This window comes from Physeter macrocephalus, chromosome 4 (genome assembly GCF_002837175.3).
Source record: "Physeter macrocephalus isolate SW-GA chromosome 4, ASM283717v5, whole genome shotgun sequence".
Classification (NCBI taxonomy): domain Eukaryota; kingdom Metazoa; phylum Chordata; class Mammalia; order Artiodactyla; family Physeteridae; genus Physeter; species Physeter macrocephalus.
Window position 1 is genome coordinate 126887230 of NC_041217.1, and position 21052 is coordinate 126908281.

The following is a 21052-nucleotide window of genomic DNA, read 5'->3' on the forward strand; positions in this document are numbered from 1 at the left end:
CTAAGTGCTAACCAAAATCTGGAGCAACCAGAACTCTCATACTTTGTTGGTGGGAACCACTTGGGAAAACCTTTCAGCAGTATCTACTATATGTGAATATATAAATAATTCGATAACCAGGAATTTCACACAGGTATACACCCAACATAAATTCATACAGTATAGTCAGCAAAACACATGTACAACCATCTTCTTAGTGGCATCATTTGTTTTTGGTTTTTTAAAATATATTTATTTTTGGCTGCTTTGGGTCTTTGTTGCTGCTCGCGGGCTTTCTCTAGTCGCGGCAAGCAGGGGCTACTCTTCGTTGCGGTGTGCGGGCTTCTCATTGCGGTGGCTTCTCTTGTTGCGGAGCACAGGCTCTAAGTGCGAGGGCTTCAGTAGTTATGGCACGTGGGCTTAGTAGTTGTGGCTCACGGGCTGTAGAGCTCAGGCTCAGTAGTTGTGGTGCATGGGTTTAGTTGCTCTGCAGCATGTGGGTTCTTCCTGGACCAGGGCTTGAACCCATGTCCCCTGCATTGGCAGGTGGATTCTTAACCACTGTACCACCAGTGAAGCCCAGTGGCATCATTTGTAATAGCCCAAAATTTGGAAACTACAGAAATGTCCATGAACAATAAAATAGATATATAAAATTGTGATATATTCACACAATGGAATATTGTACAACAATGAAAATGAACCATCTACAGCTATACTTAACAATATGAAGGGCTCTCACAAATATAACATTGAAAAAAGGAAACCAGATACCAAGGGTACGTGCTTCATGATTCCATCAAAGTGAAGTTCAAAAACAGGCAAAGCTAATCCATGGAGTCAGTATAATCATTACCTTTGGTGGGAGATAGTGACTCTTATGGAAGGAACTTCTGAGATGCTGGTAATTTTCTGTTTCTAAATCTGAATGCTAGGTACCTGGGTGTCTTCCGTTTATGAAAATTTATTAAGGAGTGCATTTATATGTGCACATCTCTATGTATATTTTACTTCAGTATAAGTTATAAAAAGTAAGCGCTATTGTTTAGGAATGCATACTTAATAAAACTTTAAAAAGAAGAAAGAAAATAATTACCAAAATCAAGTTAATAGTATTCACTGGGGAGGAGGGAGAGGCAGTAAACCAGAAGAAGCAAAAGCCAGGGGAGCTGCTTGTGATCTAGGAGGGGCAAAGTCTCCTGGAGGTTCTATCAATGTTCTAATTTTTTACTTTAGTTGTGATAATAAGAACATTTGCTTTGTATTATTTAACTATATGGTTATGTTTTAATTATATTTCTGTATGTGTTAAATTTCATAATTTAAAAATATTAAAAATTAGCCAAAAACAAATAAGCCAAAAATGTGTAATAACTTGGCTAATGTTTATTAATAAAATGTTAAATGAAAAGTTGTGGTTTTTAAAGCTTATACATAAAAAATTAAATATACCAAAATATTAACAATCTGAATGAATTATCTTTCTATATTTTTGAATTTTCTCAAAATTAGTGTATATTTCTTATATATAGGTAATAAAACATGAATAAGACTTTTAAAAAAGTGTATGCCTCAGTTAAGAAACTTTTTAAGCATAAAATCTTTTATCATTCAATTTTTCATGTTTGTCCTAACCTACAAACATTATATTTATCTTTTTTCTACTATTTTTACCTCTGTTTTTTAGGATCTATTATTCAGAAACCATGTCTTTTTTACTTATTTTATTTTAAATAAATGTTTTCTACAGGTGACTGATATACATGGAGTTGATGTGACTCCCAGACCTCTTTACCATCCAGATCCATATACTGGTACAGCAAAGCCAAATAAACTATTGACATCACAAGAAGGATCACGTACATCAGACTTTATAGCTTCCTATAGCCTTTATCAGAATACAATAAATCCTAGTATGTTAGGGCAGTTTACAAGGTAGAGTATACTATTCTGTGATTCTTTTTTTATATCTTATGTATTTTCATTTAAGTTGCACATATGTAACTTAGATGTCAGTTGTCCCCAGTCTCCCAGCTCTGCTCTCTCATCCTAGTGTGCCACCTCTGTGTTCCTCTCGTGTTTTAACTAGATGTAGAGCTTGCATGTCAAGTGTTCCCCTACACTTACACCAAAACATTTGTGAAAAAATATACAGATTTTACTCAAGATTTCCTGAGGAACCAAAAGATGCGACCTAGCATCACAGACGTATTTCTTCAGTTTCTTTTATGCTGCAGTTTAGGAGCTTTCCTTTTTTTCCCTCCCTATTCTTCCATACAAATCCTTGTTCTCCTAGGGTTTGATTTCTCTCTTGTTTTATAACTTTTTTTGGTAAATGACATGTTTTGCATTTACATATGTAGATACTTATGTAATTGAAAATTTTTAGTGCTTCCAATAGAGAAATTCAGTCTTTGCCATAATAAAACAGTACTCCTAAAACAATCTAAAGATTATGGGGAAATACTTTAGTGTGTAACTTTCAATCTGATAAATTAAAAGTTCTAGATGTTAACTAAGCACGAAATTTTAGGAGAAAATATGCTGCTCTAGATTCTGCCTCCAAATTAGCATACAGAAGCCATGGGAGCTCTCCGCAAAACAAAGGATATTCCAGTAAACTGAACCCAACCTTTTGGAGGGCAGTTGGAACTATAAATAGAAAGGAAAAAAGTATGTAATATCATGGAGTAATATTAAGTTTCTATGTTTAAAGGAAATTATTTTTGGATTCTTCAGTGTATTGATTTCCCACAAAGTATACAATTTTTTTTTTTTTTTTTTGCGGTACGCGGGCCTCTCACTGCTGTTGTCTGTCCCGTTGCGGAGCACAGGCTCCGGACGCGCAGGCTCAGCGGCCATGGCTCACGCGCCCAGCCGCTCCGCGATACGTGGGATCCTCCCGGACCGGGGCACGAACCCGCATCCCCTGCAGCGGCAGGTGGACTCCCAATCACTGCGCCACCAGGGAAGCCCTAAATTTTATTTTAAATTAAGTCTTGAGAGGACATTTATTAAATTGAATAAATTGCATTTAATATGGGATTTGAAAAATGAGCAGAAACCTGGTGAAAAATAAAGGGTAGAATATTCCAGGCTGAGGCCTTGAGCTCCATAAGTTTGAGAAACTTAAAAAAAAAAAAAAGTGGGGGGAGAGAATATTGATAATGAAGATAAGACGGAGAGTCTAGGTAGGTAGGCTGTGTTTTGGATTTTTATCCTAAACATACTGTTGAGAATCCATTGAAGGTCTTTAGGCATAGGTTTGACATGTCTTATTTCTCAAATATATAATATAATATATATTTTAGATAATATATAAAATTTTTATATATAAAAATATATAATATAATATAATGTATAAAATAATATATAAAATATATTTTAGATTATATATAATATATAAAATGACTTTTTAAAGAACATTAAAAATCAACTCAATATTTAAAGAACTAGTTTATTTTTATCAACTTTGCTCATATGATTACAGTATATTTGATTTCTCAATCTGATAATGTTTTCATTTATACATTTAATTGCCCATAAGGACATCTAAATAAATAACATTGTTATTCATTATTAAAGGTCAGTTTTCGGAAGCAGTACAGTTTCTAAGTCAAGTACATCGACTACAGAATCAATGGTAGAAGACCTAGAAGAACCATCCTTTAAACGGGAAAGGTTGGCTAGTTTTACAGGTAATGAAATTCCAATCTTTTATTTCAGTAACAGTTCATTATTTCTTTAGCAAATATGCTCATTATTTTTGGGGTGCTTGAGATAGAAGAACTATGGTAATCATTCCCAAATGCTGGCCTGTGCATTAGCTACATGAGAATTACCAGGGTAATGTTTATATATTTTTTAAAATTCTCAAGTGACTCTCTTGCACCACCAGCCTCAGTAATCACTGACCCTGTTTTTTCTGTTTTTAATTTTTTAAAAATATTTTATTTATTTATTTATTTATGGCTGCATTGAGTCTTCGTTGCTGTGCGCGGGTTTTCTCTAGTTGTGGCGAGCGGGGGCTACTCTTCATTGCGGTGCGTGGGCTTCTCATTTCTGTGGCTTCTCTTGTTGCGGAGCACGGGCTCTAGGTGCATGGGCTCTAGACCGCGGGCTCAGTAGTTGTGGCATGTGGGCTTAGTTGCTCCCTGGCATGTGGGATTTTCCTGGACCAGGGCTTGAACCTGTGTCCCCTGCATTGGCAGGTGGATTCTTAACCACTGCACCACCAGGGAAGTCCCACAGATCCTGTTTTAAAAGAGCTCACCTTCTAACTCAGGAGACAAATAATTGTGATACACTGTGATCAATGCCATATTAAGACATATGCAGAATGTGATGGGAGTACTTACAAAGAAAAGATTAACTACTGTGAAGTGGAAAACAAAAAATGAGAGAATGTTCATAGAGAACATTATTGACTTTTGATTTGGGTTTCTAAAGATAATTAGTAATTTGTCAGGAGAACAAAAGGAGAGGTCCATTCCAGGCAGAGGATAAAACATGAGGTAATGCAAAGGATTATGCAAGTAAAGTTAAAAGAATGAGGAAATAATGGTTGACCAAAAGTGCTGGAAGAAGTGGGTACTTCCTTGAGGGTCAGGATGTCTTTTCCTCTAAGATGATAATGAGGATTAGTGAAAATATTAATAAGGTTGGAAAAGTGCTTGATGGACTCTTCTTTTTGGTGTTAGCATATGTAACAGAATGCTTCTGACAAGTAACAGAATACCCAACTACCATTTTTCCCACATTAAAAGAAGTTAAAGGTAGATAGCTTTTGGCTTTGCTTTTGTGGCTTAATTGTGTCAGAATCTGGATTGGAAGCTCTGCTCTTCTCTTTTCATAAGCCTTTTCTTCTTGTTTCTTGCCTCATGGTCTCATGATACGTGCCCCAGCTCTGGGTATTATATCCATATTAAAAGCAGAAAGAAGGAGAAAGGCAGTAGCACCAGTCACATCTCCCTCATTTATCAGGAAAGTACACATTTTCCCAGAAGGCTTCCTTTTTCCTGTATATTTCTGTTTTTATCTCATTGGCCAGAATTGTGTCACATTGACACCACTAGCTTCAAGAGAGGCTGGAAAAGCCAAATATTTTATTTCTCAGCCTGTATTAATGAAAAGAGGCCAGGGAAGGGAGAAAGGCTTAGCAATGAAAACTTAAGCAATTAGCAATGTCTGTTGTAGGAAGATGCCCGTCCTCTCAGGAGGGGACAAAGAATTGAATTATTGTCATAAGCTCCCCCAGCAGTCTCTACATATATTCTTGCCACCCTCCAATTTGTTTTTCCAAAGTGTATGCAGAATTGAACCTGCTCTCCTTCTTGGATGGGACTCTAACCCAGCCAAAATTCAGATTGGCACTTGAATCCACAGGATGGGACTTGAACCCATGGAATGGGACTCAAGCCCAGCCACACCTCAGGCTGGGACTTGAACTTACAGTCCCTGACTTAGGAGGGGACTCAAATCCACTGTCTTTTAATTGAAGCTGCTCACCTGGTGTCAGGACTTACTCAAGCTCAGGTTCTTTTTTCTCCTTGCAGAAAGAATTCAGCATGAGGCAAAGCGATAGGCAAAGAATGAGTTTATTAGCATAGGATACTTGTGAGAGCTACAGGCGGGCAGGCAAGGGAGCACAGCCCTGAGAACAAAGAGGGCTACATTTTTATAATCAAAGAAAAAGTGGGGTGGGAAGAAAAGACCACCTTCTTCCTCAGTTTTGGGTAGATGTCAAGGCTTAAATCACTAGTTCCTCCTCTGACCCTGTATGGTCTAATGGGGACAGTCATGATGTTATTTAAATATGTATATTAGCAGAAAGGGTGGTGACATATACTAATATATGGTAATTCATCTCAGGTTTTGGTATAATGTCCCCTTTCACCTACATTCTTTCCTTTTTCACCTATATTTCTGTCTTGCAGAAATGCTACTCTTCAAGGACTACTAACTCCCTGACTTCATGTAACAAGATTCAGACCGCCTATCTATTGTGTTTTAACAATGAGGGTTTGTGGCTTGAGTGTGCCTGGTGCTTGGATGCACCTGGTCTTTAGTCAAGGTAGTGTGGATTGTTGCTAGGTTACTAGATTCTTTTCTTGAGTGGTCAATAGTTTACAACAGTCTCCCCAAACGCCCTTAAAATTCCCTTTCTGTCTTTAATCCCCTAGTGGGATTTCTAAGCCAACTAATTATCCTACTGTATCCCTATTAAAATGATCTTTTTAAGAACACAATCTAATCGCATTCTCCCCGCTTAAAGCCCTCTAATGGATTTGCACTCCTCTTAAGATAAAGAAGAAAATCTTTATGTAATGATTCGCCTTGAGGTCTACCTCTATTTGTCTACATCAAAAACAAACAAACAAACAAACGTAACAAAACTTCACCTCCAGAAGCCTTGAAGAATAAAATAGATGTTTATATAGTCTTGGCCTGCTGGTGAATTCTAACTACAAAGTCAAGTCTCTAAAGTTGAGTCACACCCAAACAATTCTACTTTTACCACCTGGTAGATTAGTATTTCTCAGTCTTGAATGCACATTAACATAATCTGGTATACCTTTTATTTTTTATTTTTATTTCTGGCTGCGTTGGGTCTTTGTTGCTGCACGTGGCCTTTCTCTAGTCGTGGCGAGCAGGGCTATTCTTTGTTGCAGTGCGCGGGCTTCTCATTGCTGTGGCTTCTCTTGTTGCGGAGCACGCGCATGGCACCTAGTCGTGGTAGTCATGGCACGCAAGCTCAGTAGTTGTGGCTCGCAGGCTATAGAGCGCAGGCTCAGTAGTTGTGGTGCACGGGCTTAGTTGCTCCGCGGCATGTGGGATCTTCCTGGACCAGGGCTCAAACCCGTGTCCCCTGCATTGGCAGGCGGATTCTTTCTTTTTTTTAAAACATCTTTATTGGAGTATAATTGCTTTACAGTGTTGTGTTAGTTTCTGCAGTATAACAAAGTGAATCAGCTATATGAATACGTATATCCCCATATCACCTCCTTCTTGCGTCTCCCTCCCACCCTCCTTATCCCACCCCTCTAGGTGGTTGCAAAGCACCGAGCTGATCTCCCTGTTCCATGCGGCTGCTTCCCACTAGCTATCTATTTTACATTTGGTAGTGTATGTATGTCAGTGCTACTGTCTTACTTCGTCCCAGCTTACCCTTCCCCCTCCCCGTGTCCTCAAGTCCATTCTCTACGTCTGTGTCTTTATTCCTGTCCTGGCAGGCAGATTCTTAACTACTGCACCACCAGGCAAGTCCCCTATTAGGTTCTATCTACTGTAAGATCATTCATTTTTATAATTAGCATATCTGTGCCATAGTGTCTTTATTCCTGTCCTGGCAGGCGGATTCTTAACTACTGCACCACCAGGCAAGTCCCCTATTAGGTTCTATCTACTGTAAGATCATTCATTTTTATAATTAGCATATCTGTGCCATAGTGCTACTTTGAGGTATATGTAACTAAATCATAGATGAAGATCTTGTGGTCTTAAAGAAAGAAAGTTTAGAGAATCAAGAACCAAAATTTCTAGTCTCAAAACTGCCAGTATTCCTGTGTGACCTTAAACTTCTCACTTAGCCTCTCTGTTTCTCATTTTCTTCACTGATAAAACAAACAGTTTGAAATAGATATATCTCCAGTTGTGTCCATATGGGTAATTCATTTACTTTTTCACTTACCTTATATCTACCTAAGCTAGATTTACTTATATAAATCATCTCTCCCTCATATTTTAAATTTATTGCATAAATAATGAAAATTAAAGAACATATTTAAAAAGAAGAATCATCCAATACTGTAAAGGATTAGCAATTAAAAATTTTGTTTCCTCAGCTTCTCCATATGCATAAGTATTTTAATTGTTATAACCATAGCGTGGGTTTTGTCCTGGATTATTCTGTCACTTTACATTTTATCACAAACATTTTCATATGTTTCTAATGTCATATTTAATTACTAGTTAATATTCATAGATGAGTATACTATTATTTATTTAGCCATTCCAAATATTGATGATTGGTTTGTGAAATTAGTAGCTTGTATTCTTTTTAGGTTATAAGGAGAGTGTTTTTCTCAGGCTTTGGGCCTTCTTAAGGAGATTGAGCCTTAATCTCTGGAAAGTGTATACCCTTAAGTCTTGTTTCCTTAAAGCTTTTCAAGCTTTACCCATGTCAAAGCCTCATGGATCCCTGCTTCACATGCTGTTTTTAACAGAAAACATTGAACTCTGACCTATATACCGTGTCATGGCTCTTTATTACCCATACAACCAAGTCTAAACTCTCTAGCCCTGACACTCCATCCTCAGTGGAATTTTTCAAGAATCTTGGACTTCTGACAAGACTACAGGCTTGAGGCTAACCCTTTTCAATGTATGTTTTGCTTGGATATTGAGCCTCTTTTTCTCCTATATTTAACTACAACTTTCACTGGAGAGTCTTTTTAGCTCTTGGTGAAGATGATTAGAGGTGGGCTGTAATCTAAATCAAAAGTCAACCAATAAGGAGGACAAACAGAATAAAAGGCTGTTGTAGATATAGACTAGAAATTAGCTTCAGGGCTCAGAGAAGGGTTGCATATTATCCGGGAAATACACTTGCCCATATGTCTCTTGAGTTGTATCGGTAGTTGTTCACCGCAATCTCCCTGTTAATATTATAGGATAGATGTAATGGGATGCCCTTGTAGTCATGACTACACATTTGAGATTGGAGTAGGCTTGATGTATCAGCAACAGAGATGGTTTATGAGCCATAGGATCCAGTTTGGCTTCAGAGGGATTAAATAGACTGCATCTCACAACATGGCCTATTCCTTGACCATGTAATGTCACCTGCAATGTATGACTCGTCATGGTATTTTGATGAAATGAAAATTAAAAATAACAATTAGTAAATGATTTTTATTAAGTCATGTATTTTAGATTTACGAGTTATTAGGGCAACACCTGGAAAAATTGTAACAAAAGAAGACCTGGAGAAGACTATAGAGATAATACTCACAGAGACAGAAACGATGAACTTTTTTAACCTACCAACAGTCATGGTTTCTGTAGAATCTGAAGAAGCTGAGAAAGTAAGGTATGTATGTTCAATTGTTTACATTGCTTTTGTAATTTAAATGCTAAATCAGAGGCTTTTATCCTTGTTTCTGTCTTTGGGGATTTCTGGATAAACACTGGTGGTATATGTGCCTGATGAAATCGTATATAAAGTTACATATGTGCCTCATGAAATTACATGTAAAGTGTTTATGCTGTATGTTTTTCCTAGAAGAGGAACCCATAGCTTTACCATATTCTTTAAAAAGTAGGTGAGCTACTAAGTTAAATAATAAAAGAAATAAAGGAAGCTTCTAAGTCTCAGTATAGGTTTTAATGATTTTTTTTCTTTTATGCATATATGAATTATTTTCAAGTTAAAAAGAAATGACTGCCATTTTTTATATTTAAAACTTAAAAGAGAAAATATGTTATGGGGAAATGACTGAATTTACTATTGAGAGTAGATTTTCCATTTCTCTTTATTAAGGAATATAAATGGATCATTAGTTTTTGCCTCATGTATTTTGAAACTCTCCTGTTAGGCACATACACATTAAGGATTGTTATGTCTTTTTGGATACTTGACCCTTTTATCATTATGTAATGCCCCTCTTTATCTCTGATAATTTCCCTTGCTCTGAAGTCTGCTCTGTCTGAAATAAATATAGCTACATAAATAGATTATTAATATAGTTTTTCAAATTAGTTTTCTTCAAGTATAATTTGAATATGATTCATAGTATTAAAAAATTCATCACCAAAATAATTTTTATGGTATTATTTTTATCCAAATATAAAATCTTGTAAAATTGTTTAGACTATAAAATATAGTACAATTAGATCTCAAATAGCATACTTTTTTTGTTTTAACATATTTACTGGAGTATAATTGCTTTACAATGCTGTATTAGTTTCTGCTTTATAACTCAAATAGCATACTTTTAAAGCTCATGAGACATAAGAGAAAGCTCCCAGGACCAGAAAAAGGAAAGGAAAAGAATAACAATGGGATAGATAAGTGATCTGAAATCAGAGAGGGAGAGATGCTAGAAGCAAATGTTAATATTAGCACCAGTAAGTCTTGGATCCCCCACAAATTGAGACAGCTGAAGGAGAGATTCTTATATTAAACCAAGACCCTTACAAGGATCTCAGTTATCTCAAGTGGTCCCAGGTCAGTAGGGTCTCCTAGCTACTATCATAAGCAAATACAAATTTTCTCTGGAGGAAAGCGTATCCCATTTAGACTCTTAAGATTCATTCAGTTTGAGTTTAGTAAAAATACACCAAACCAATAAAGAAACAAGTCATTATGAATGAGAATTTTAAAAATAACAAATCCTAGATCTAGATCCTGAGGAGTATGGGTAATGATATTATCAAATATAAAGTATAAAATATACGTGAAATATTTAAATAAAAGATAGAGTTAAAACATCATTAACACTAAGAAACTATCAAAATGATTACTTATAATGCAAAAAATTTAAAAAATTTTAAAATAAAGTATGTTTATATAATTGTTAAAATTAAAAAGTAAATATTGATTTAATCTTTGATATTAAATATTGATTTAATCTTTGATATTAAATAGATATTGATAATAGACTAAAGGTCTAACATACACCTAATCCGTTCCAAAAGGGCAGAATAAGAAGAATGGATGAGAGTTACTATTCAAGGAGAGTAAGGAGTTCCCCAAACTATTGAAAAACACCATTCCACAGAAATAGGAATAAATAAAAAGAAATACACACATACACAAACGGGACGCATTGTACTCATACTCCAAAATACCAAATATTAAAAGAAGATTTTAAAAACAGAAGAAAAAAAATAAAGAGCACATCATCTACAGAGAAACAAACCAATAGCATTATTAGGGATAAAGAGTGTGGCTTCATAATGATAGGAAGGTATAATAATTCTAAACTTGAAACTCCTAATAAAATAACCTCTTAATATATAAAGCAAAAATTGGAAACTTGATAAATATCTTATTAAAGTAGGAGGTATGAATATACCTCTCTTAATTATTAAGTCAATCAGATAAAATTAGTATAGTTATAGAAAATTTGAACCAACAACATAATTTAATGGTCATGTATAGAACTCTGAATTTAACAATTAGAGGATACACACTCTTTTCAAACACACATGGAACATTTACAAAAATCATCCATGTACAAGGCCATGAAGCAAGGTTTCAAAAATTTCAAAGAAGTAGTGTCAGACAAACTAAATTCTCTGACCACAGTGGAATGAAGTTAAAAATTAATTACATAAATCTCAACTAAAACATAGATGCATATTCACATACACTTTTGGAAGTTAAAAAGCACATTTTGTAAATTCCTCATGAACCAAAGAAGAAATCATAATGGAAATCAAAGAAATACTCAGAACAAAACAATTATGAAAATAATACATAATGTGGGATGACACAAAATTAGTACTTTGAGGGAAATTTATAGCTTTATGTCTATATCAAAATTCATAAAACCTATGTGGAGATAATGCTAGGGTATTATTGGTGGGTACCGAAAGTTGTAGGGATGTTGGGGGATATAGTGTAAGAGTCCTTTGGAGGTAGTTTAATGCAGTCTTTCCCTAAGAAGTGTCTTGAACTTTCACTTCATTTTTTGGTGCAATCCACATTAAAGAAGATAATTTTAAGAAAAAGCATAATATCAATAGAAAAAGATATGTGTGGTAAAAATTAATTTTTATTAATAAGTTGAGTATATATTACTTTTTATAGCCGGAGAAACAAGAACTATGAGACTCTTTGTCGAAATAGATTAGGCAATGACTTATATGTAGAAAGGATGATGCAGACTATTAATGGAGCACCAAAGAATAAACACGTTCAATGTGACAAAATCATGAAGGAAGACAAAGGTAATTTATGTTTTATTCTGCTTGCTAAATTACCATATTTTAATATATATTCTTTGAGTCTGTCGATTAACAAATCAATACTATAGTATATAAGGCAAAAATATAAATGATTTGGCCAAATCACAGCAATAGCTGGGTGCTGTGATCTACAGCTTTCAGAATTTGACAATTAAGTTACAAGTAATAAATACAGATTTAGAAGATTTGAATAACATAAGTATCTTGATTTTTATACAAGCTATATCATAGAACTTTGTATTCTTCAAATATTTATGAAACATTTATAGAAACTGATTGTTTACTGTAACAAAGCATATCAACCATAACTATAAAATTTAAAACATGCCAAGCACTATTTTAGGCTTTTCACATACAGGCATACCTGGGAGATATTGCAGGTTTGGTTCCAGACCACTCCAGTTAAGTGAATATCACAATAAAGCTAGTCACATGAAATTTTTAAATGTCCCAGTGCATATAATATACTATAGTCTATTAAGTGTACAATAGCATTATATCTAAAAAACCAATGTATATGCTTTAATTTAAAATACTTTATTGCTAAAAAATGCTAACCATCATAGAGCCTTCAGTGAGTCATAATCTTTTTGTTGTAGAGCATCTTGCCTTGATGTTGATGGCTGCTGACTGATCAGGGTGGTGGTTGCTGAAGATTGGAGTGGCTGTAGAAAATTTTATTTATTTATTTATTTATTTATTTTGGTGGTACGCGGGCCTCTCACTGTTGTGGCCTCTTCCGTTGCAGAGCACAGGCTCCGGAAGCACAGGCTCAGCGGCCATGGCTCACGGGCCCAGCCGCTCCGTGGCATGTGGGATCTTCCCGGACCGGGGCACGAACCCGGGTCCCCTGCATCAGCAGGTGGACTCGCAACCACTGCGCCACCAGGGAAGCCCCTAGAAATTTTTTAAAATAAGAGAACAATGAAGTTTGCTACATTGACTGACTCTTCTTTTCATGAGTGATTTCTCTGTAGCATGTAATGCTGTTTGATAGCATTTTACCCATAGTAGAACTTCTTTCAAAATTGGACTCAGTCCTCTCAAACCCTGCCACTGCCTTGTCAACTAAGTTTATGTAATATTCTAAATCCTTTGATGTCATTTCAACAATCTTCACAGCATCTTCACCAAGAGTGAATTCCATCTCAAGAAACCACTTTCTTTGCTAATCCATAAGAAGCAGATTGCAGCAATTCATTCAGGCTCTACTTCTAATCCTAGTTCTCTTGCTATTTCTACTACATCTGTAGTTACTTCTTCTAAAGTCTTGAACCCCTTAAAGTCATCCATGAGGGTTGGAATCAACTTCTTCCTAACTCCTGTTAATGTTTATATTTTGACCTCTTCCTATGAATCACAGATGTTCTTAATGGCATCTAGAATGATGAGTCCTTTCTAGAAGGTTTTCAATTTATTTTGCCCAGATCCATCACAGGAATCACTATCTATGACAGCTATAGCCTTACAAAATGTATTTTTTTTTTTTTTTTTTTTTGTGGTATGCGGGCCTCACACTGTTGTGGCCTCGGTTCCCCTGCATCGGCAGGCGGACGCGCAACCACTGCGCCACCAGGGAAGCCCCAAAATGTATTTCTTAAATAATAAGACTTGAAAGTTAAAATGACTCCTTGATCCATGGGCTGCAGAATGGATGTTGTGTTAGTAGGCATGAAAACAACATGAATCTCATGGTACATCTCCATCAGAGCTCTTGGGTGACCAGGTGCATTGTCAATGAGCAGTCATATTTTGAAAAGAAACTTTTTTTCTGAATAGTAGATCTCAACAGTAGATTTATCATAATTATTAACGGCTCTAGGATTTTCAGAATGGTAAATGAGCATTGGCTTCAACTCAAAGTCATCAGCTGCATTAGCTCCTAACTGACAAGAGAGTCAGCCTGTCCTTGAATCTTTGAAGCCAGGCATTAACTTCTCCTCTCTAGCTGTAACAATCCTGGATGGTGTCTTCTTCCAATACAAGGCTGTTTCATCTATATTGAAAATCTGTTGTTTAGCATAGCCACCTTTATTAATTATCTTAAGTAGGTCTTCTGGTTAACTTGCTATAGCTTCTACATCAGCTCATGCTGCTCCACCTTGCACTATTATGTTATGGAGATGGCTTCTTTCCTTAAACATCATGAACCAACCTCTGCTAGCTTCAGACATTTCTTCTGCAGCTTCCTCACCTCTCTCAGCCTTCATAGAATTGAAGGGATTTAGGGCCTTGTTCTGGATTAGGCTTTGGCTTAAGGGAATGTTGTGGCTGGTTTTCATCTTCTACCCAGACCACTAAAACTTCCTCCTATCAGCAATAAGTCTGTTTTACTTTCTTATCACTCATGTGTTCACTAGAGTAGCACTTTTAATTTCCTTCAAGAACTTTTCCTTTTCATTCACAATTTGCCTGTTTGGTGCAAGAGGCCTAGCTTTGGGCCTCTTAGCTTTCAACATGCCTTCCTCATGGAGCTTAATCTAGAATTTCTAGTTTTTGATTTAGAGTGAGATGTGTTATTCTTTCTTTCTCTTGAACGCTTAGAGACCATTATAATGTTATTAATTGGCCTAATTTCAATATTGTCATTTCTGAGGAGCTGGGGAGGCTTGAGGAGAAGGAGAGAGATGGGGGATGAGTCAGTCAGTGGAGCAGTTGGAACATAAACTACATTTATAGAATAAGTTCACTGTGTTATATTGACATGGTTCGTGTTACCCCCAAACAATTACAATACTAACATCAAAGATCACTGATCACACCTCACCATAACAAATATAATAATAATGAAAAAGTTTAAATACTGCAAGAATTATCAAAATATGACATAGAGGAGACATGAGGTGAGCAAATGCTGTTGGAAAAATGGCACCGACAGACTTGTTCAATGCAGGGTTGCCACAAACCTTCAAGTTGGAAAAAATGCAATATCTGCAAAGTGCAGTAAATGAGGTATGCCTGTATATGAACTGATTTAATTCTCACAGCAGCCCTATGAGGTAGGAGCTCTTACTAGTCGTCATTTTTTGGTGGGGGGCCACACCCCCATGGCTTGCGGGATCTTAGTTCCCCAACCAGGGATTGAACCTGGGCCATGGCAGTGAAAGTACCAAGTCCTAACCACTGGACCACCAGGGAACTCCCTATTCCTCATTTTATAGAAGAAGAAACAGGCAAAGAGATGTTAGCTAACTTGCCCAAGGTCACTCAGTTACTATGGTGGACAACGATACTCCCAGACAGTCTGGTTCTTGAACCTATTCTCTTAACTACTATACTTACTATCTTTCAATGTTTATAAATTAACAACTCTGAGAACACTGCATTGCCAAACTTCTGAATGCTGTGGCCAAAAGGGTAATTAGAAGAAAGGTTATAATCTTAATGGCCTTTGTTACTCAGCAAAACCATAAGCTAATTCTTTAAAAAGATTAAAATAGACAAACTTCTAAGCAGGTGCTAAATCAAGAAAAGAGAAACTTACAATTAGTAGGAAAGCTTTGTGGCATCTTTACTTGCTCTTGTCCCACTCCCCTCCCCAGTAGAGTGGTGGTCTTAAAGATAGAAGCCTGCCTTCCCAGTGTGAGACCCTGGCCCTTGGTTCCAGAGGGAACAGAACAGACCTTATTCTCAAAGAATTTGGTTTGTATGTTTTAACCTGTCTAGGGGCTACTTGGGGGATTGACATAAGGCATTTGTGTTTTTTTGCCTAACCCAGAACTCTCTCAGGTGATAAGCATAATGCATTCTTCAAAAATCAGTAAGGCAGATGAACAACTCACTGCTACCTGAGGCAAAATAATGCAACTGAGTCAAACAAGAGACACACTGAAAGCCTGGAAGAAAAAACTGGGAGAGACTTTTTTGGGAAATTGAGGTATTGAAAAAGGCTTGCATATACAGAGGAATTCAGAAAGTCATGCACATGACTAGGGCAGGATGCATGCTCAGAAAAGACCTGAAAAGATCCTAAACTTTCACCTCTGGCTGATCTCTAGGCTCAGTACAAGCAGGAAGTGAAAGCTGTGGTATAGTTTTAAGCAGCCTGTCTAAGCATTGAAGGAATTCCCCAACATGGAGCCCATCTGCAAAGACTGGGAGGGTTTTTTTCCCTTTTTTTTTTCTTTTTTTCCTTTCTTTCTTTCCTTTTTTTCTTCTGAGTGGGAAGAATCCCAGGTGTTCAAGGAAATCTCTGTCAGGACACTAACTGACCAAAAGCTAAAAAACAAACACTTATGAGATGATACGTGACAAAGAATACAGACTTTACAAAAATAGTTTAGCAAAATCACTTAGCAAACAAACAACTACCACTCACAGCAAACTATGATATCAAATCCTGAGGAAGAGAGTGATTTCCAGAATTACCACATAATTATATTCAAAATGTTCAATTGTCAAAAAAAAATTGCGAAGGATACAGGGGAACAAGAAGGTGTGGCTCTTTCAAAGAAGAAATGAACAGAAACTCTCCCTGAGGAAATATAGACATTAAACTTATTAGGCAAAGGTTTTAGATCAATTGTATTAAAAAAAAAAAAGAAAAAGGAAAAAAAAAGCTAAAGGAAGCTATGGACAAAGAGATAAAATAAACCAGGAGAACAGTGTGTGAACAAATAAAAAAATATCAATAAAGATAGAAATTATAAAAAGGAAAAAAACATAAATTCTGGAGTTAAAAGTACAATAACTGAAATGGAAAAACTCCCTAGAGTTTTCAGTAGCACATCTGAGCAGGCAGAAGAAAGAATCACCAGTTTTTAATAATAGGTCAGTTGAAATAGTCCAGTCTGAGAAGCAGAAAGAAAAAATAATGAAGAAAAATGAACAGAGCCTAAAGGACCTGTGGGACTCCATCAAGTCACCAACATACATATAATGGAAATTTCAGAAAGAGAGGAGAACAAAGAGATAAAGGGGCACAAAGAATAGTTGAAGAAGTAGTGGCCTAAATATTCCCAAATTTGATAAAAAGACATAAATCTGCACCTCCGAGAAGCTCAACGAACTCCAAGAAAGATAAAAATAAAGAGGTCCACACTCAGACATATTATAATCAAACAGTTGAAATACAAAGAGAAAATCTTGAAAGCAGCAAGAGAAAAGTAACTCATCATTTACAAAGGATCATCAATCAGATTACACTCAATTTTCAGCAGAAACCATGGAGGCTGGAAGCCAGTTGGATGACATACTTAAAGCACCAAAAGAAAAAACTGTCAACCAGGAATTCTATATTCTTCAAATAATCCTCATGAAGGAGAAATCTAATTAAATAATTAAAACTGAATATATCCTCATGAAGGAGAAATTAAGATGTTCCTAGATAACTAAAAGCTAAGAGAATTCAGCACTAGTAGAACTGCCTTACAAGAAATGCTAACAGGAGTCCCTTCAGGCAGAAATGAAAGGATACCAGACAGTAACTCGAAGACATATGAAGAAATAAAGAACACTGGTAAAGGTAACTACATAAGTCAATACAAAAGCCAATATTGTAATTTTGGTTTGTAACTCCTATTTTTTTTTCAATATGATTTAAAATAAATGCATTGAGCAATAATTCTAAATCTATGCTAATGGGCATACAAAGTATAAAGATGTAATTTGTGACATCAACTTAAAGTGGGTGGGATTTAGCTGCATAGGAGCAGTTTTTGTATATAATTGAAGTAAGGTAGTATTACTTCAAAATAGAATGTTAAAATTTTAAGAAATTAATTTTAATTCCCAAGGCAGTCACCAAGAAATAACTTTAAAATTACAGAAAAATTTTAGAGAGGAATAAAAATGATGCACTATAAAAAAGATCAATTAAACATTAAAGAAGACGGTCATGGAGGATTTGAAAAACAAGAAAATATAATTCAATCACGAAAAGGAATCAAGTACATTCTCTGAGCAAGTTCCCCTCTTCTACCCTGGAAGATGTCAGAAATTTCTTCTCTGGAGAGGACAAAATAGAGGTTCTTTAGCTGGGGAACACCAGGCACAGATCAAGGCATGGGTACTTAACAAACAAACAAAACAAACAAACAAACAAACAAGAAGCATACTGAATGCTACACACAGAGACTCCTCTGAAATCATCTCCTCCTTCATGGAAGGCTTGTAGAACATAGGTAGCAAGACTCTTAACCATCCATTATCTGGATGTACCAGTTAATTTATCCATTTACCTACTGAAGGGCGTTTTGATTGTTTCAAGTTTTGGCAGTTATCAGTAAAGCTGCTATAAATATCTGTGTGCAGATTTTTGTGTAGACATAAATTTTTAACTCCTTTTGGTAAGTATCAAGCAGTGCTATTGCTGGATTGTATGGCAAAAGTATTTTTATTTTTGTAAGAAATAGCCATACTGTCTTGAAAGTGGCTGTACCATTTTGCATTCCCAGAAGCAATGATGAAGAGTTTCTGTGGTTCCACGTCCTCACCAGCATTTTGTGTTGTCAGTGTTCCAGATTTTGACCATTCTAATAGGTGAGTAGTGGCAACTCTTTTTTTTTTTTTTTTTTTTGCAACTCATTTTTGTTTGTTTGTTTTTTGGATTTTTGGCTGCATTGTCCGGCTTGAGGGATCCTAGTTCCCCAACCAGGGATGGAACCCAGGCCCCAGCAGTGAAAGCACCAAGTCCCAACCATTGAACCACCAGGGAATTCCCCTCATTTTTGTTTTAATTTGTACTTCCACGATGACATATGATGTGGAGCATATTTTTGTATATTTGCCTTCTGCATGTCTTCTTTGATGAGGTGTCTGTTAAGCTTTTGGTCCATTTTAAAATTTGGTTGTTTGTTTTCTTATTGTTAAGGATCAAAAGATATTTGTATATTTTGGACAATAGTCCTTTTTCAGATGTATCTTTAGCAAATGTTTTCTTCCAATATGTGGCTTGTCTTGTTATTCTCTTGACATTTCTTTTTACAGAGCAGACATTTTTAATTTTAATGAAGTCCAGCTTATCTATTACTGCTTAATGGATTGTGCTTTTGCTGTTTCTAAAAAGTCATTGCCATACCCAAGGTCATCTAAATTTTCTCCTATGTTTTATTCTAGGAGTTTTCTAGGTTTGCTTTTACTTTTAAGTCTACAATGAGTTTTTAGTTAATTTTTCTGAAGGATGTAAGATATGTGTGTAGATTAATTTTTTATTTTTTGCATTTGGATGTCCAGTTGTTCCAGCACAATTTGTTGAAAAGACTATCTTTGCTCCATTTGTTTTTTTCCATTCCTTTGACAGAGATCAATTGATTATATTAATGTGGGTTTATTTCTGAGCACTCTATTGTGTTCCATTCACATTGTCTTGATTACTGTAGCATTGTAGTAAGTCTTCAAGTTGAGTAGTGTCAGTCTTCCGACTTTGTTCTTTGTCTTCAGTATTGTGCTGGCTCTTCTGGGTCTTTTGCCCCTTCACATAAACTTTATTTATTTATTTATTTTATTTATTTATTTTTTTTGTGGTATGCGGGCTTCTCACTGCGGTGGCCTCTCCCGTTGCGGAGCACAGGCTCCGGACGTGCAGGCTCAGCGGCTGTGGCTCACGGGCCCAGCCGCTCCGTGGCATGTGGGATCTTCCCGGACCGGGGCACGAACCCTCGTCCCCTGCATCGGCAGGCGGACTCTCAACCACTGTGCCACCAGGGAAGCCCTCACATAAACTTTAGAATCAGTTTGCTGATATGCACAAAATAACTTGTTGGGATTTTGATTGGGATTGCTTTGATCAACTTGGGAAGAACAGACATCATGACAATGCTGAGTCTTCCTATTAATAAACATGGAATATTTCTCCATTTATTTCATTCTTTGATTTTGTTCATCAGAGTTTAGTAGTTTTCCTCATAATAGATTTTGTACATATTTTGTTAGATTTATTACTTCCATTTTGGGGGTGCTAATGTAAATCATATTGTTTTAAATTTCAAATTCCTTTGTTCATTGTTGGTGTACAGGATAGAGATTGACTTTTGTATAGTATTAACCTTGCACCCTGCAACCTTGCTGTAATCACTTACTAGTTCAATAGTTTTTGTTAATTCTTTCAGATTTTCTATATAGATGATTATGTCATCCGAGAACAAAAACAGCTTTATTTCCTCCTTTCCAATCTGTATTTCTTTTATTTCCTTTTTCTTATCTTACTGCATTAGCTTGAACTTCTGGTAGGATGTTGAAAAGGAGTGATGAAAAGGGACATCCTTGCCTTGGTCCTGATCTTAGTGGAAAATCTTCTAGTATCTAAAAGAAAACCATTAAGCATGTTAGCTGTAGGTTTTTTTGTTTGTTTGTTTGTTTTTGTTTTTTGTTTTTTAGCTGTAGGTTTTTATAGATGTTCTTTGTAAAGTTAAGTTCCTCCTGTATTCCTAAATTACTGAGAGTTTTTATCATGAACGAGTGTTGGATTTAGTCAAGTGATTTTTCTGAATCTGTTGATATGATCAAGTCATTTTTCTTCTTTGGCCTGTTGATGTGATGGATTACATCAATAAATTTTCCAATGTTGAACTAGGCTTTGTATATCTGGGATAAACTCCACTTAATTGTGGTGTATAATTCTCTTTATATACTGCTGGATTTGATTGCTAATATTTCGTAGAGGATTTTTACATCTGTGTTCATGAGAGTGATTGGTCTGCCATTTTTCTTTCTTATAGTGTTTTTGTCTGTTTTTGGTATTAGAGTAATGCTGGCCTCAAAGTATGAGTTAAGAAGTATTCCCTCTGTTTCTATCCTCTGAAAGATATTGCAGGGAATTGGTGTAATTTTCTCCTTAAATTATTGGTAGAACTCAGTGTATCTATCTGGGCCTGGTGCTTTCAGTTTTGGAAGATTATTAATTATTGATTCAATTTCCTTAATTGATATAGGGCTGTACAGATTGTCTATTTCTTCTTGTGTGAGTTTTGGCAGATTGTGTCTTTCAAGGAATCGGACAATTTCATCAAGGTTATCAAATCTATTGGCATAGAGTTGTTCATAGTATTCCTTTGTTATCTTTTTTAAAAAATAAATTTATTTATTTATGGCTGCATTGGGTCTTTGTTGCTGCGTGCAGGCTTTCTCTAGTTGCGGCGAGCGGGGGCTGCTCCTCCTTGCA

At 36.0% G+C, this 21052-nt stretch overlaps 1 protein-coding gene and 1 non-coding gene across 2 annotated transcripts in view; one reads left to right on the forward strand and one right to left on the reverse strand.

The window, feature by feature from the left end:
• The window catches only part of DNAI4 (dynein axonemal intermediate chain 4), a 100950-nt gene that overhangs the window by 23510 nt on the left and 56388 nt on the right, over positions 1–21052 (forward strand). The window contains 4 exon segments of the mRNA XM_024119870.1: positions 1730–1914; positions 3565–3677; positions 8914–9070; positions 11795–11934. Of these exon segments, the coding sequence (XP_023975638.1) occupies positions 1730–1914; positions 3565–3677; positions 8914–9070; positions 11795–11934 (595 nt within the window).
• Positions 15019–15090, reverse strand: TRNAE-UUC (transfer RNA glutamic acid (anticodon UUC)). The gene has a single exon. It is a non-coding gene; the product is annotated as a tRNA-Glu (tRNA).